Here is a 14,903-nt window from a genome sequence, read left to right on the forward strand (position 1 = left end):
GAGCATATGGCAAAAACAAGAAAACAACTTTCCTCTCCACTTTTTCTTGGTGAAATTGAATCATTATACCAGAGAAGTCAAATGAAACCCCAAGCCCAATTTGTGGGCTGTGAAGTGGTTGAACAAAATTACAGTACTTTTATGATTTTAAGCATAGTTTTTATATATTTGCTTCTACCTCAGAGTATAACTTTGAAAGGATGTTCAAAAACAAAGAAACCATCCTTTACAAATGAATGCTGAAAATATTTTAAACATAAATCTGATTTGTGATACTTTTAAAATTTAGACAATAATTGTGAAGTGGTATCCTTAGACCATTCTCCAGTCACAACTTTTTCCAGAATGTAAAAGACTGCAATCTAAAAAAAAAAAATCCAGATCCATATTTCAGCAGCCTTGAAAAAAAAACAAACCAAGAAAAAAAAACCACCAGCAAGAAAGCATATGTATCTTTTAGCTTGCATAAACAAACCAAGAAAAGGTATGTTATTGAGCAATAACAATGAAACCCGTAAGCTGAGTATTGAGGATGCTATGTTTGGCTGCACAGTCCAACTTTGAGTATGCACCAGAGGCAGTAAACATAGGAGGCATTTTTGCTCTGACCATCCCTGTGGAGTACAAACAGGCCTTGCTTCCTTGCTCTGCCTTTTGTCTTCAGGCCTTCTCTCTATGTTGAAAAGAGAGATGTTTTAGACTATAGAGAAGGGCCAAGGGCAGGGGAAACAACTGGACAATGGAGTACAAAGGCATCTTATCACTTTTCACTCTGAGCAATAAATAAGCCTTGTGTCCATGCTGTCTCTGGACTTCAGGAAAGCAGCTTCTTTGGCTTCCATTACCCAGATGGACAAAAGACAATACTCAGGCTATTAAACCAAACTATGCCTGCAGCATCATCATCTCATACTGTTAAGTTTCTGCCTGCATTTTGGGGTTTGAATCTGGATATTATTTCAATTTCTATTTTAACTTCACAACTTTGTAAATTATTCCATGCCATTAGATAACAAAAAAATCATGTCTGTCGCCAAGCAAATGGCCAAACCTTTTGGATAACCTCACAACCTGCTCAGATGCGTTGCTGAGAGGCTCCTGACACTGTATTTGATACCAGATATATTGAACAGATATATCTGGACAAAGAAGACAAGATACCATGTCCTACTCCATACAGGACAGATGATTTCAACAGGGCTGACACTGGGACACTTTACAAAAGGAATTTAAGGCATTACCCATTTAACTGTTATACTTACTACAGCGCTTAAAAGTTAGGTTTTCAGCAGCTGCTTATCTCGAGGAAAAGTCCCAACAAGGAAAGCCCAGCTTGTCTTATGACAGTCAAGGCATCTGACAAAACCTGATAGGCACCATCAGTGGTGTCTACAGTTGACAAAAGCCAAGATCTTACAGAAATAAATTAACTTTGAGATACTGGAGAAGGAAGAACTGGAGGAGACACTGGAGAGGAAATAGAAGACTTTCAAACAAGATTTATGGATGGTTTTGGCTATCAGTGAGTGCTAGTTCTGACACCTTACCTTCTGTTTTTCTATCCAAGAATTATACAAATTACTGCTCTGAGCAGAACTGATACTTCTCAGTGCAGAGATTATGTGACAGAATGACTGACAATGGTCAGCCAGCCAACTGGCTGGAAATGTAGCTCTGTACACAGTTCTACCTTGCAAAATTCAGTATTTTTTTTCATAGATCTATTTTTTAGGTTTTCTAGACAAAGAGCAAATGGCAAGCATTTTGGTACTAAAGAAATACAAAAGACAAGGTAGTCATGCTAAAGATCCATCCACTGAAGTATTCTGTTTCAAGCAATGGTCCTAAATAAATATCTAGAATAATTATAACAAGGGATGCAGCTACAATATTATACCCAGTTCATTTTGAGCCTACAATTATTTTAAGTTCAGTGGACTTCCTATGTCAGATGTAATTTCCCTCATCCAAACACCATCATAGGTTTCTCTTTCTTCACTTGTAAAAAAAAAGTAATATAGAGATGGATCTATAGAAATTATGAAAAGTTCTTAAGAAATCAAAGTCCTTTTAATGTTTACAGATTTAGAATTATAGAACTGGTACCAAAATGTTGGCAAGTTGAAACAGTCTCAGAGAAAAACTTCCTATGTAATTGTAAACTGTGATCTGGGATGTGTCCTTAAAAAGTGAGTTTGTTACAAATGGTTTCTGGATAGCTAGATAGGTCATATATTCCTCACATATTAAACACCAGAAGATCCAAATTTGGCAATGGTTGCATGGCTGATGTCATGCTTTTATAGCTGTTCTCTGTCAACAAAGCACTAAACAAAGTTTCTCAAAATTAATTTTGATGTTGAAGTAAGGCGTTTGTACTTTATGCATTTTATGCACTTTTATACAGTTTTACAGACACTTATGCATATATGGACAGGCCATGTATACTTAGACCTGTCAAGAAGATGTCATTTTTCTAGAAGGGTATTTATTTGTTCCGATTCCTTGTAGAGCTAATCATCAAATTACCCTTTCTGACTCATTACAGTATAGATTGAGTTCTCATTCCATAAGTTTCTTTACATCTATTCTCTTAAGATTTTGATTGTATACCGTACTGCTCAATAAATTTAACAAATTCCAATATTTATTGAGATAACATATTAACTACCATTAAGCAGCAAAGCCATTGCCTGGATCACTGATGTCTAGCACTTTCCAAACTGCCTATGTGAGGAAAGCAAATCAGTTTTCAACATGTTAGAAAACTTCGGAAATTCTTCTTTAAAACCTATGACTTTTTCAACAAAAGATCTGTTTTCTGCTAGGTCTGTTCTGTCCTACAGGTCACATGGAGGAAGGATGCAAATCTTCAACAGGAAAATTAAAGTCTATACAAACAATTCATTTAGTGAGAAGCTCAGGGCACTTCAAAATAATGTGAAAACATGGATGGATAGAGTAACCTATAAATGCATCTGAGATTTTAGTGGCAGAAATTCTGAAAGACACATGAAGTTGTACACAGTACCTTTAAAACAATCTTACCAATATATTGGTAGTGTTTTGTATCAAGGATATAAGGGGTATATTCTCAATCAGTCTTGGGTCAAAGAGTTAAAGAATTTATTTCCATTTAAAGTTTTAGTCAAGCTTTTTATGTATGACTGTGCAATACATAACCTTTAGATGTCACATGTTATTTACTCTGAATAAGAGCGAGTTCTGGCTCTGCTCCCTGGCCTTGGCACCAAGGGGCTGAATTTTTCTCAATCTAGTATCTGTGCACTTAAAAAATAAATTTCCCATCCTAAAGGACAGAAGGCCACTGCCCTAAAGCAGGATCTAATATACTTTAAGGTGCCTCACAGGTATAAAGCACTTCTCTATCCAAATTCAGTTGAGAGGTAACATTACTATTAAAACAATTCCCCATGTCTTGGATAGCAAACAAAAAATCCTTTCCCATAGTTTCACATGAGATGTTCTGCTAAAAGTATGTATACATTGACTTGCAGCAGATACAATAACAGCACAACCTTGAAAAAATAGAAGAAGTTTAAAATGTCAGCATTTTAATAGACATTTAATAAATCAGATCTCTTGACTGGATAGTTTGGGCAGAAATAGCAAGATTGTCACCTCTGTGGCTCAAGACCAAATTTAGTTACTTTCATCCTTTTAAAATGTCATTTCAAACACGTCATTTCAAACATACTCACGAATCAGTATTTTCTAATTGCTTCTGTATATTGTAAGCTGATTAACTTCCCAAAGTACTAATGTAACTTTTTTTTTCTTTCTGCTTGAACTATTATACCTGGCAATTATATTTTCTTAACAGGAAACCCAAGAAATTAAAATTGAAATTTTCCTCTTTCAGGTTCACATTTGTCATTGAGTATAAATTAATAGAATTTAGTAGAAAACCAAGGTTAAGTTTTACAGTCTATTTCAGACAGCATCATGACATTTAAAAGTATTTTTGTTCAGCAAAATGATACATTCTAGTCACAACAAATACTTCATTAGTTACTGCCTGCAAAGCTTGAGCTAGTGACTGCAATTTGATGTCAGAAGGATTTATTTACCTGCTTCATCGTTACTCAGTACAGAGTTCTTAATGACTGTTTAGTTTCTACCTACATGAGTAGTTCTCCACAACTGCTGACTACAGTACCAATTACTCACATGAGAATGTGTAGACCTACATACAAACGTGTGGAGGTTAAGATTCCACTTGTCCCCATGGGAAATTTTTTCCCATTGTATAATGCAAAGTTAAGTTGAAATAAATTTCCAGTGTGAATTTAAAGTACATTGGTAAAAAAAATATTAAACTTCAATGCACACAGACATGCATTATCGTAAAAATACATCTTGGTATCTTCAATTGATCTTCATCCTCCTCTCTCAAATTTACACTACATAATGCATTCTCTCAATACTGGAAACTCTGTATTTTGGAAAACATCTGGAAAATGCATTGATAATGCCATGTTTTATCAAATAGAATACTTTAAATCTTACCAGATGGAAAATCTTTACTTTCAAAGCTGCATGCTGGACATGCATCAGGGTGTTACTCTGTCATTGCAAGGACTCTAAATGAGTGCCTAACCACTGGAGCTTCTCTTGCAACAGGAGAAAAAGTCCCATTACAAGTAAGATTTTTTTACTTTTTTTTTCAGTTGAGCTGAATTATACTCAGCCCATATTAGATTTTTAAAAAAATGTACTGAAACGATAAACGCGTAAGTACTGAGGGGCTTCTAGACCTAAACATTTACAGAGCAGAACAACTTTAAAAACTAATTATATATTCATTTTAATGTTCCTACAAGACTGTCTATTCCTGTTTTATTTTGCCTTTTTATATTCCCAGTCCGTTTTTTCTTTAGTATTAAAAAGGGATTGTGTAATATGGTGAATACAGGACCTTCTCTATTCCCAAATAAATATTCAAAAATATTTTGCATACATCTTGTGAACAAGGCTTGTGAAATCATAATGTGATGACTTATAAACATTCATCATTCCTATACAGACGTATAATCTAGCCAAGTGTATGGTATAGCAAATCATCCTGACACGTTTATATTAATGCACATTTGAATGAGAATAAGAAAGAAATAGTCAAATTAATGTTAAATACTTCTAAAGCCTTAACAGCATCTTACTAAGTATATATGTCAGCTTAATCTAACCCTCCTACTTCCAATATGTTCTGTGGTCTCAGCACGGGGCCCATAATGCTCTCACATGTTATGAGGGATTGCCTCTGAGAAGTTCACCATCAGTACTACACTTTGTTCAATAAAACTTCACATCTGGTTTTAGGATGACAGAAAGCTATCTGTCTCCAATTTGCATTACAAACCTTTAGCTTCTTTTGACATCTGTAACACCAGCTGTAATAATTTCCAATAACCTGTTACAATATGCCGAGTAGAAATATTCCTGGTTCTCATCTTACTGTGTCAGGTAACAACACATTTATAATATTTATTTGGACAATTTTAAATAAATGACAAACTTCTTTATACAAAAAAACCCTGTATCATCTAATCAGAGGCTCATTTGAGAAGGCCTATGGCATTTCCTCCTTTCACTCCAACGATTTTAAGTTTTAATCAGAAAAATGGTACCTTTATTTCTTTTCTGTGCTTTTGCTAGAGGAGACAATACATTTCAATTCAAGATCTTACAAGCATTATCGAAGAGTATTTACTAATCTTATGACATGATGGAAGTCCTCCTGAAATCCACTAGCCTGGAACAGCTATCTCCTCAACCATCTTTCTTGATTTCTGAGAATCATAATTTCTACCTTTTCTATAATAGATACGTCTTGTGTGTTTCACATGAAAAATATTTGAAGGAAAGTGCCTATTATTCCCTGCTACATTATTAATATTATTTTTCTTCAGCAGACAATGCATCTGATGACAGTTGAAGACTCCAAAAGGACAGATCCACTTGTGGGATTAACGATGTCTAACACAAGTCAGAGATCAAACGTGTCACTAATGGATCATCACACAGATGGTTAGCAACCTCTACTACCTGAGCTGAATTAATAAATGGCAATTGAAAAACTGGTCTCTCAATGTAATTTGCTTTCTGGAAGCCACATCAAGGAAACAAAATTTTTTAAAAGTGTATATTAGGCCTGCAGATTTACAAATGAAGATCAATACATTTCTGCTTTATCCCATGTCCCAGTAAAATGATATTCTGTGTTTGAAAGGCATAGCATAAGTAAATTCTGTTACCCACCTAGAACTACTCTGCAACAGGAAGTAACCTTTGGATGTGGTAGAAATTACCACTGAGACATCTCAATACTCAAGATATCTTAAGTCTACAGAGAAAGGTATGAGCAAGTTTTGGCCGAGCTCAGAGCTGACAAGACACAGCCACTGCTATTGTGGAAGCCAGTACTGTTCCCTCTTGTGATCTGTCCCATTCAGATACATGCATTCTAGAAGCAGGACAGGCTCAAGAGGAAAACAGGAATAAACTGGAAGGAGATATTGAAGGAACAGGAATAAACTGAAGGATCTGGATGAGAAACTGGAAGGAGCTGTTGTTATCAGAACATAAAAATCTCTAATACCTTGATCTGGTGTTACAGGAAGGTTAAAATATCTTGGGATTCAAAAGAAAGACCTGACACTACCTCTGGTACACTAAAGGACACATACAGTTGCAGCAGTTCTGCCTGTCAAAATTAAAGTCTGCCAATAATAACAGAGAAGATAAAAGACAATGTCATCTTGCTTATGGACACTGTCAATGGGATAGTGAAATTAGTGGGAACAAATTGGACACCTCACACAACACTTTTTTAACTGAGAGTTAATATATATGTGTGACAATATTTTAGCTTGTGAGAAGTAGAATTACACTAATAGTGCAAAAGACAGTCAAGGACATCGTTCAGTAATATGCTGCATTGTTATGAAAGCTGATGATGCTTCACTGGAGACTGCATGTCTTTCAAAGATCCAAGAACACATATTACCAGTACACTTGAATATGTCCCTGTGTCTTAACAATATATTCATAATTAGACTTCTGATTTTGAACCAGAAAGTGTGTGTATATATATATTTATATAAAAATAGTCTTTTATCTGATAGAAATTATCAGCCAGATACACTTCAGCAACCACTTTAATATGAGAAATTATTTTTGAATATATATTACACTTATTCTTCCATTGCATGAACTTTCTAGAAATTTTTCCTAAGAAGAAAAATGTTATTTTTAAATTCTTCATCAATGAATTAGCGCTCCTTGTAAATTTAATGTATTCTATATATTCTACAGCTTTGCAAGAATATATTTCTTACCAGTGGGGATAATGATAAAATTGGTATAATGACAGGAATTATTATGACAGTGCAGAGATCTGAACACAACAAGAATGAATATATGACAATCACACAAATCTTTCCATGTCTATGCTATTGGTAGTATAACATGAATGGAACTGAATTGAATTTTTATGTGCGCAATTTATACATTATATTGAGCAATATATTTTATAAAGCAAATAAAATTTGTTTGGAAGTAATTACTCGATGGCCTGAGAAATATCAGAAAGAAAGCAGGCGAAACAGTAATGTTAATCCCATGCCAGAAACATGTTTTATCACGTTTCTTTTTAGCTCTTAAACAAGATGTAGTAAAAACAACAACATTCTGTCAGACTATATGTTCATTCCTTGCTTCCTGGATTAAATATGCTTATTCTATGCCACATTTTTATAGCTTTCAATTCCTGTACTTTAAATCTATTAAACAATGTCAAGTTGAATTTTCTTCAAAAACTGCTGCAGGTTAAGAAAAAAAATAGGACAGTAGAATATTTGAGGGCTAACATTTATGTCAGCTAATTAATATGGATCAGTTGTGGTCTGCAAGGATTTTTAAAGTGCATGCATGTTTGAGATAAATATAGACTAAGGATCTGATTTTGCTCCTTCTCGAACTGACGACAAATCTCTTACTGATTTCATCTACCAGTTTTGTAGGTCTGACAGATAAAATAAGCTTTTGTGCTCTTGCATAATGTCAGCTGTCCCAAATAAAGCATAGCCCAAAATGCAGATCTACAACATAAGAAATAAATTGTAGTTGTAACATTACATTTATTGCTCTGTATTCTCTTTACTTCATAAGGGAATGAGATTTTGAAAAAATAAACATTGGGGGAAAACCCAGCAAATTTGTTTGGATAGCAAGTTCTATTTAAATAAGTTAGAAATCAGCCAATGTTCAAAACCAGATACCCTCTAATCCAGAGCATATGACACCATTTCCTTATTTAAAACATTAATATTTCATTTTTTACTCTCAAAACAGTTCCTGCTAGCAGAAAGAAATTGGTTATTTGAACATGGTTCTAGATCGTGACAAGAAGAGGCTACCAAATGCACAACTGTTCAAACACTTTTAAGCAAAAGAGTCATTCTCCCTATCTTGAATCCTAAGGTGGCCGGATTTCCCAGCAACTTCTCTTGCATGGAATCACAGAATAATTTAGATTAGAGCAAGACCATATAATCCAACCTCCTACTCAAAATCAGATGTGAGATTAGAACAAAAGTAATCCAGGACTTTATCCTGTTTGGACTTCAAAAAGTCCAAGAACAGAGCCTTTCAATATGAGAAACATGCCTGGTCACCAGAAAAAGAACAAATGTATCTTAATTGTAGAACTGTAGAACTATTTGGGTTGGAAAACGCTTCTAAGATCATTGAGTTCAGCTGTAAACCTAAAACTGCCAGGTCTACCAATAAACCATGTACCTAAGCATCAAGTCTACTACACATCTTTTAAATACCTCCTGGGGTGGTGACTCCACCACTTCCCTGGGCGGCCTGTTTCAATGCTTTTAGTGAAGAAATTATTCCTAATATTCAAACTCAGCCTTCCTTGGTGCAACTTGAGGTCATTTCCTCTTTTTCTGTCACTTGATACTTGGGAGAAGAGACCAGCCCCCACCTTGCTACAACCTCCTTTCAGGCAGTTGGAGAGACCAGTGAGGTCTCCTCTGAGCCTCTTTTTCTCCAGGCTAAAAACCCCCAGTTCCCTCAGCCTGTCTTCATACAACTTACCTTCCAGACCCTTCACCAGCTCTGTTGCCCTTCTCTGGACACGCTCCAGCACTTCAATGTCTTTTTTGCAGTGAGGGTCCCAAAACTGAACACAGGATTTAAGGTGTGGCCTCACCAGTGCTGAGTACAGGGGGACAATCACTGTCCTGGTCCTGTTGGCCACAGTATTGCTGATACAGGCCAGGATGCCATTGGCCTTCTTGGCCACCTATCCTTGAAACACTCATCTAAAATGTTTTTTTCCAACGAAATCTGACAGAAATGAACAAGAATTTCCTTAAGCTTAGTATTACACCTGGTTCCTGTCATGGTAAGTCTTACCTTTTTGCAGTGTTTCAGCATCAAAGACATCCTCCTTGAAGAAAGCTCTAAAGGACAAAGGACTTGCACTGCAGTCTTCTGAAAGTTTGTCAACAGCTTGTTTAAACATAGCAACTAAGTCATGAAGAGGTCCATCTAAATCGAGGTGAGAAGTGGATGGTGAAATCAAGCTCAGGCGTACTGAGATTGATGCACAAGATGCAGAGCTAGACTCCACAGATTCACACTCGATTTGGAAGCCCTCTGACAACATCTTCATCGCAAAATGTTTTCTTTGGAGTGGATCATCAACTGCTGCAACAACATGCCATTCAATGGCAGCATCTCTGGGCAGGTGAGATATTACAACCACAGCAAGCAACCCACATATTGGAGTTTCATCATTATGCATCTCCGAATCTTCAACCTAAAAGATAAACAAAATAATGTCCATATTACAGAATTGTAGAAATTAATGTTGCTCATATTCAGTTAAAATATTAAAAAAGTATATGCAGTACAGTTATTTCATGGAAACTGCTTTTTCCCTCAACTTTCCTTATAGAAAAGTCATCTTGAGCAATCATGAATTTATCTGACAGCATCTCCTCATTTTTGCAATCTCAAACCACTACTATGCCTGTATCATTAATAAAAAAAAGCTAATCATAATGTATTTTGCACTCATTCTGTAATCAAAAGAAGTCTTTTTGCCTATGGTGACTTTTGTTTATACCAATGGTTTTTGAAGAATAAAAAAATGGTAGGAACTACCAAAACTACAGAAATGAGTCCGTAAAGTACATAAATTTTATTTTAACAGTTGGAGTACTAAAGATTCAGTTCAGATACAGCAAAAATATAGTTCAGATAGTTTTGAACAGCAGAATTATCCTGACCAAACCCTCTTAGAAGATAGAATGTGCTTTTTAATAGCTGAGCTCATTGAGAAGGTATATTTAAATTGTTTAAACCAGCATGTCTAAGTAGCTAACTTGGTCAGCTAAATCTGAGTGACTAAGTTCCTTTTCTTCTGATGGTTTTAAATAGCTTTTAAGAACCTGAACAATTGAAATGCTTATTTTGACCAGTGAATTACTTTTTTCCTTACTTTTCCCTTGATTTTTATGAAGAAATAGTATATTAAGAATTTTTAGTATTAGTGACTTACACCATCTTTTTTCTGTACACAGATAATAACTTTTTTTATATACCAATTTGCTTACACCCCAGTATATACTTCTAAAATTGTCCATTGCCTGACCCCTGAAAGGAAAAATAATAACAAGGCAAACCTGTCATTTTGCCTGAAGTCGATAAGGCCATATAACTCTCAGTACCTTCAATTCACAAGCTCAATTTTCTACCACTTGCTCTCAACTTTGAGAGGAAGAAATAATGACATGTTCCAGGCACTTTATTTCAAAATTCACTCACAAAGTTATTGACAAGAATTTTGCAAAGAATATCTTTGATGCTTGACCCTTGTGAGCTGTTTACATGAAAAATGCACTTACTTCTATATTAATGATAGTGGAATGTAATTCTATCCCAAACATGTAGCAATTGCTTTAGCATTTCTGGTTTTGGTGTGGTAACAGAAATAGGGACAATTTGTGTCAAATTGCAATCACTTCAGTCATAATAAAATCTCACAGAGTACTGTTTGCTTTCAGTACTTTCATTAGGCTGGCCGGGGCTGTTATTAAGGTAGCAACACATAAATGTTATATTAGCACTTAACAGGAGCACAGTATTCTCCTCTAGGAGATGAATTCTAACCTTGTCAATATAATTCTGCTCTGAGTGCTGTAAAACAGTTTGAAAAGATGAAATACTGGAGCTTTGCACTGAGAAAAAAAAAAAAAAAAGTCATGCTCATTCAGGCTTAAAGGCCACTTTGCTGGCCCAAGGTGCTGAGGTACTGGTTAGAAAAAAACAGTCTAAAAAAGCTCTCTCAGGTCACATCAAGCACTAAGACAAACTTTTCTACTTCCCTGTACTTGTCTGAGGTTGTTAAATCAATTACTCGCTATTTCTGCTTGCCTTCAGCTGCCATTTAGAATATGAAGAACTACATGAAAATTAAGGCCAGGAGAAAGTACATTTCCAAATTTAACAAATGAGAATCATTCTGTGTGAAAGACTATTCATGGTGCACCTGTATGGTACCATAATACTCATAACCTCTAACTTTAGAGTTTGCACAAAGCACAAGTGATAGAGCTACTGGGGACTAATAATCTTTCATTAGTGGCTACAGAATCCTATAGAAACACTCCTAACAGTGACCTCTTCTGACTTATTTTCAAGAAATCACTGACATTTGTGTTATACTTGGATGCTGCATTTATGAGTTACCTTTCAGAAATTTACAATTTTCTAAAGGAGTTGAATATCTTCATGATAGCCTGTCTAGTAAATGAGGATGAATATATAAGGTTTGCTAAGAAATTATATGATGCTAGAACAATATAAGTAAGTATTAAGAGTGAAAATGAAGAGAAATTATTTCATTGGCTAAATTGTTTTTACAGTTGATTCTGCGCTCTCATCAATGAGATTCATCACTTCTGGCAGACAGCTGTGGTACTATGAATAAAATCATGTTTTTAGAGTTCTTGCCCAAGGATAGAGTTGTAGAGTGTTCTATAAAGGAGCACAGGTTTTGTTCTAGTCTTTCTTCTACATCTTCAGAGTCTTAATCAGAAAAAAATGAGGTAGAAGAGCATATAGCTTGAGTTTTAATTTTTGAAAAAGAACTGTCAAATAATTCTTGGGAAGCTCTAAAATTCTTGTTGAGAGACAAGAAATCTGTTGGGGCAAACACTGTTAAAAGCAGTGATTCCTTAAAAGTATGCATTACTTGAATTTTACAAATCTTTATAAATGTCATTAATCTGTAGCTGTAGTTGTCCTCTAAAGACATTTGCCCTTTAACCATTATTTTCTAGCTATCAGTTTCCAAATGATTTTCAGTTGATGGGAAAAACGTCTTCAAGTTTCCAACTTCCACTTGTTAGCCTTTCCATTGGATTTAATCCTTTCTAAGAACAAACACTACAGGGTAGCTCTGCACTAAGAGATGTTTGAAAAGTCACAGGGGAAAATAAGCAGATCTAAAGGTTCAGTGGCTGACTGCTGAGATTATATGGAGAAAGATGCTACTTACGTGCTATACTTTTACATGATCTGATTTAAAGAGGGCTTAAAGGAGAAGGACATCAGGTAACATCTGTTCCACATGCAGGAGACATTACCTGAAAATAAATGGCTCTACAACAATGACTTTTTCAGGAATGGATGTAAATTGGATCATCTCAGAGACCATACTATGACAGAATTCTGATTCTGTCATGTCGGGAAATGGTAGATCCCAAAACTTTGGACAAAGATTTGATAAGACAAGTGATTTAACTCTAACTGAATGTCACATTAGACTGTCCTCCAAACATGTTTCCTAGTATCTTCCCTTTTCCAACAGGATCATCTGCCACTTAATTTATCAAAGATGTTAGAGATGGAGATCCAGAAAGTTTGAAAAAGGAAGCCAAAAGGCAGATTTTTCTAAACACATGCATTGTCTCTATATAATTCCATTTATGCTTTGTATCTATATCATTCCACATCCAAAGAAGGACTACAAACATTTTTTTAACACATTGCTTTACAACTACCACACAATTCAACAACAGACTTTTCCCACCTTGAAGAAATTACTGATATTCTTCTGGTGATACAATGCATGTTTCAGTAATTCACAGGAGAAACCAAAGGTCCAGAGGAAATTTTAGGATGACTGAGAAAGTGACTCTTCTTTACTTCTACTGTAAACACTGAGAAAACTGCCATGCTAAGCTAAGTGACCATCTTGGAAAGTCTTCATGGACTGGTGAATAAAGAATCATAGCAGTTGACAGTAGTTAAGAAAACAAAGTGGGAAACATTATGCCCACTGTAAAAATTCACAATTGAGTAAGATAAACAACTGTGGATATCTTAACTGAAAAAGGGCATACTAGATCCAAAATATATTCCGAGGAGGACAAGTATGATCAAAAGCTCTGGAGGGTCTGATTGGAACTGTTCTGCAGCCTCGTTAATGAGAAGACAGGGGCTTACAAAATCATACATGACATAAGAAGAGTGGATAGGGATAAGAACTGATTTTGCACACGTTGTCTTTCTGTACAAAGAGCTATGGACCATCAAATGACATTAGTAAGAGCATGGTTTCAAAAAGAACGATGGTGGGTGACACCTACAACTCAGTGATGGAGAATGCTCTGGTTGCAAGAACTTTACAGGGATTCAAGGAGAGCCTGAACAAGTTCTTACATGTTCAGTGGGCATTATAAAAGAGACATAATAAAATTCCTAGATTATTTTAAATTTATGTGAGTTAATAATTTATATAAATATTATTATTTATATAACGATTAAAATTAATTTGATCAATTTAAATATGAATTAAAATAGTTTGAGGTTAGGAGAATATTAGAGTAGATACATGCTTTTACTGGTTTTACTATTCACTTCTGCTTAGGGCTACTGTTTGGAGTCAAAATACCAAGCAAGGTCTACACCATTATGGTTATTGTTATGTTCTTAAATAAGCATTTACACTGATACTAGTGGTGTGTTTGGTTAAGAACTGGGATTTCTTGACTGGACTCGTGGATTTTTCACAATTAGTCCCTTCCAACATTTCCATAATTCTAAAGGGATTTTATATTCATCTGTGATATTCCAGACTGATATTATAGATGAATTGTGAACACCAAGTCAAGTAGATGAATGCAGAGAACAGCTTTGAGAGCTGAAGTTTCTTCAGCAGAGGTAATGGCATCAGAATATTGAGCTGGAAGAAGTGGGAGTTCAATGTGGTTATTCCTTCTGAGGAAAAAAAAGGTTCCTCCTTTATCCGAAAAGAGAATCACATACAGAACTGTAATGCTACATTTAGGGGGATATACATATCTTCATTTCTGCCTTAACTGACAGAGACAGTGCAGACAACTAAAACACAACAGTCCCAGACAGTGCCAAGCAGGAGGTTTGTCTGCTTTAGGCACCTGCCATAGGAACAGGGGTTTGGAGCTGCCTTACAGTGAAGCCACCCAGACAGACTGCTCTGTGTTAACCCCTCTAAAGAGGTTCTGCGATGGATGCTCAATCCAAATCTGCAAAAGTGTAAGGATGTTTGTCTAGAAATAGAAAGGGTCGAAAGGCTTGACTGAATACTTGTTGAAGGCCACAGTACTACAGTTATCAAGCAACATACAATTCAGTAAAGTATCTAATACTGAGAAATGAGAAAGGGAATTTCCTATACTTTATATTTGTGCCTAAACTGAAGTGAAAAGGCAGCTTGGTAGAAACATTCCTTAGTTAATACTTTTATCAATGTGTTTACTTCAGAAATAGGTCTTTCATGTCCCAAGAAGCAAGATGAACAACAAAGAGGTTGTCAG

The 14,903-nt window shown here is 35.5% G+C and overlaps 1 protein-coding gene across 6 annotated transcripts in view; it reads right to left on the reverse strand.

Moving 5' to 3' along the window:
• LOC121672766 (zinc finger protein 770-like) overlaps nt 1-14,903 on the reverse strand; it is a 110,381-nt gene that overhangs the window by 78,384 nt on the left and 17,094 nt on the right. For all 6 annotated transcript variants that reach the window (XR_006018982.1, XM_042045572.1, XM_042045573.1 and 3 more), the window contains exon 2: nt 9,451-9,856. Coding sequence is in view for 3 of the 6 variants with exons in the window: in XM_042045576.1 (XP_041901510.1) it covers nt 9,451-9,856 (406 nt within the window). In the remaining 3 variants the exon portion in view is untranslated. The remainder of the gene's footprint in view (nt 1-9,450; nt 9,857-14,903) is intronic.

This window comes from Corvus kubaryi, unplaced genomic scaffold, assembly GCF_017639235.1.
Source record: "Corvus kubaryi isolate FWS band 111438036 unplaced genomic scaffold, C.kubaryi_AGA036_p1.0 64946, whole genome shotgun sequence".
NCBI lineage: Eukaryota > Metazoa > Chordata > Aves > Passeriformes > Corvidae > Corvus > Corvus kubaryi.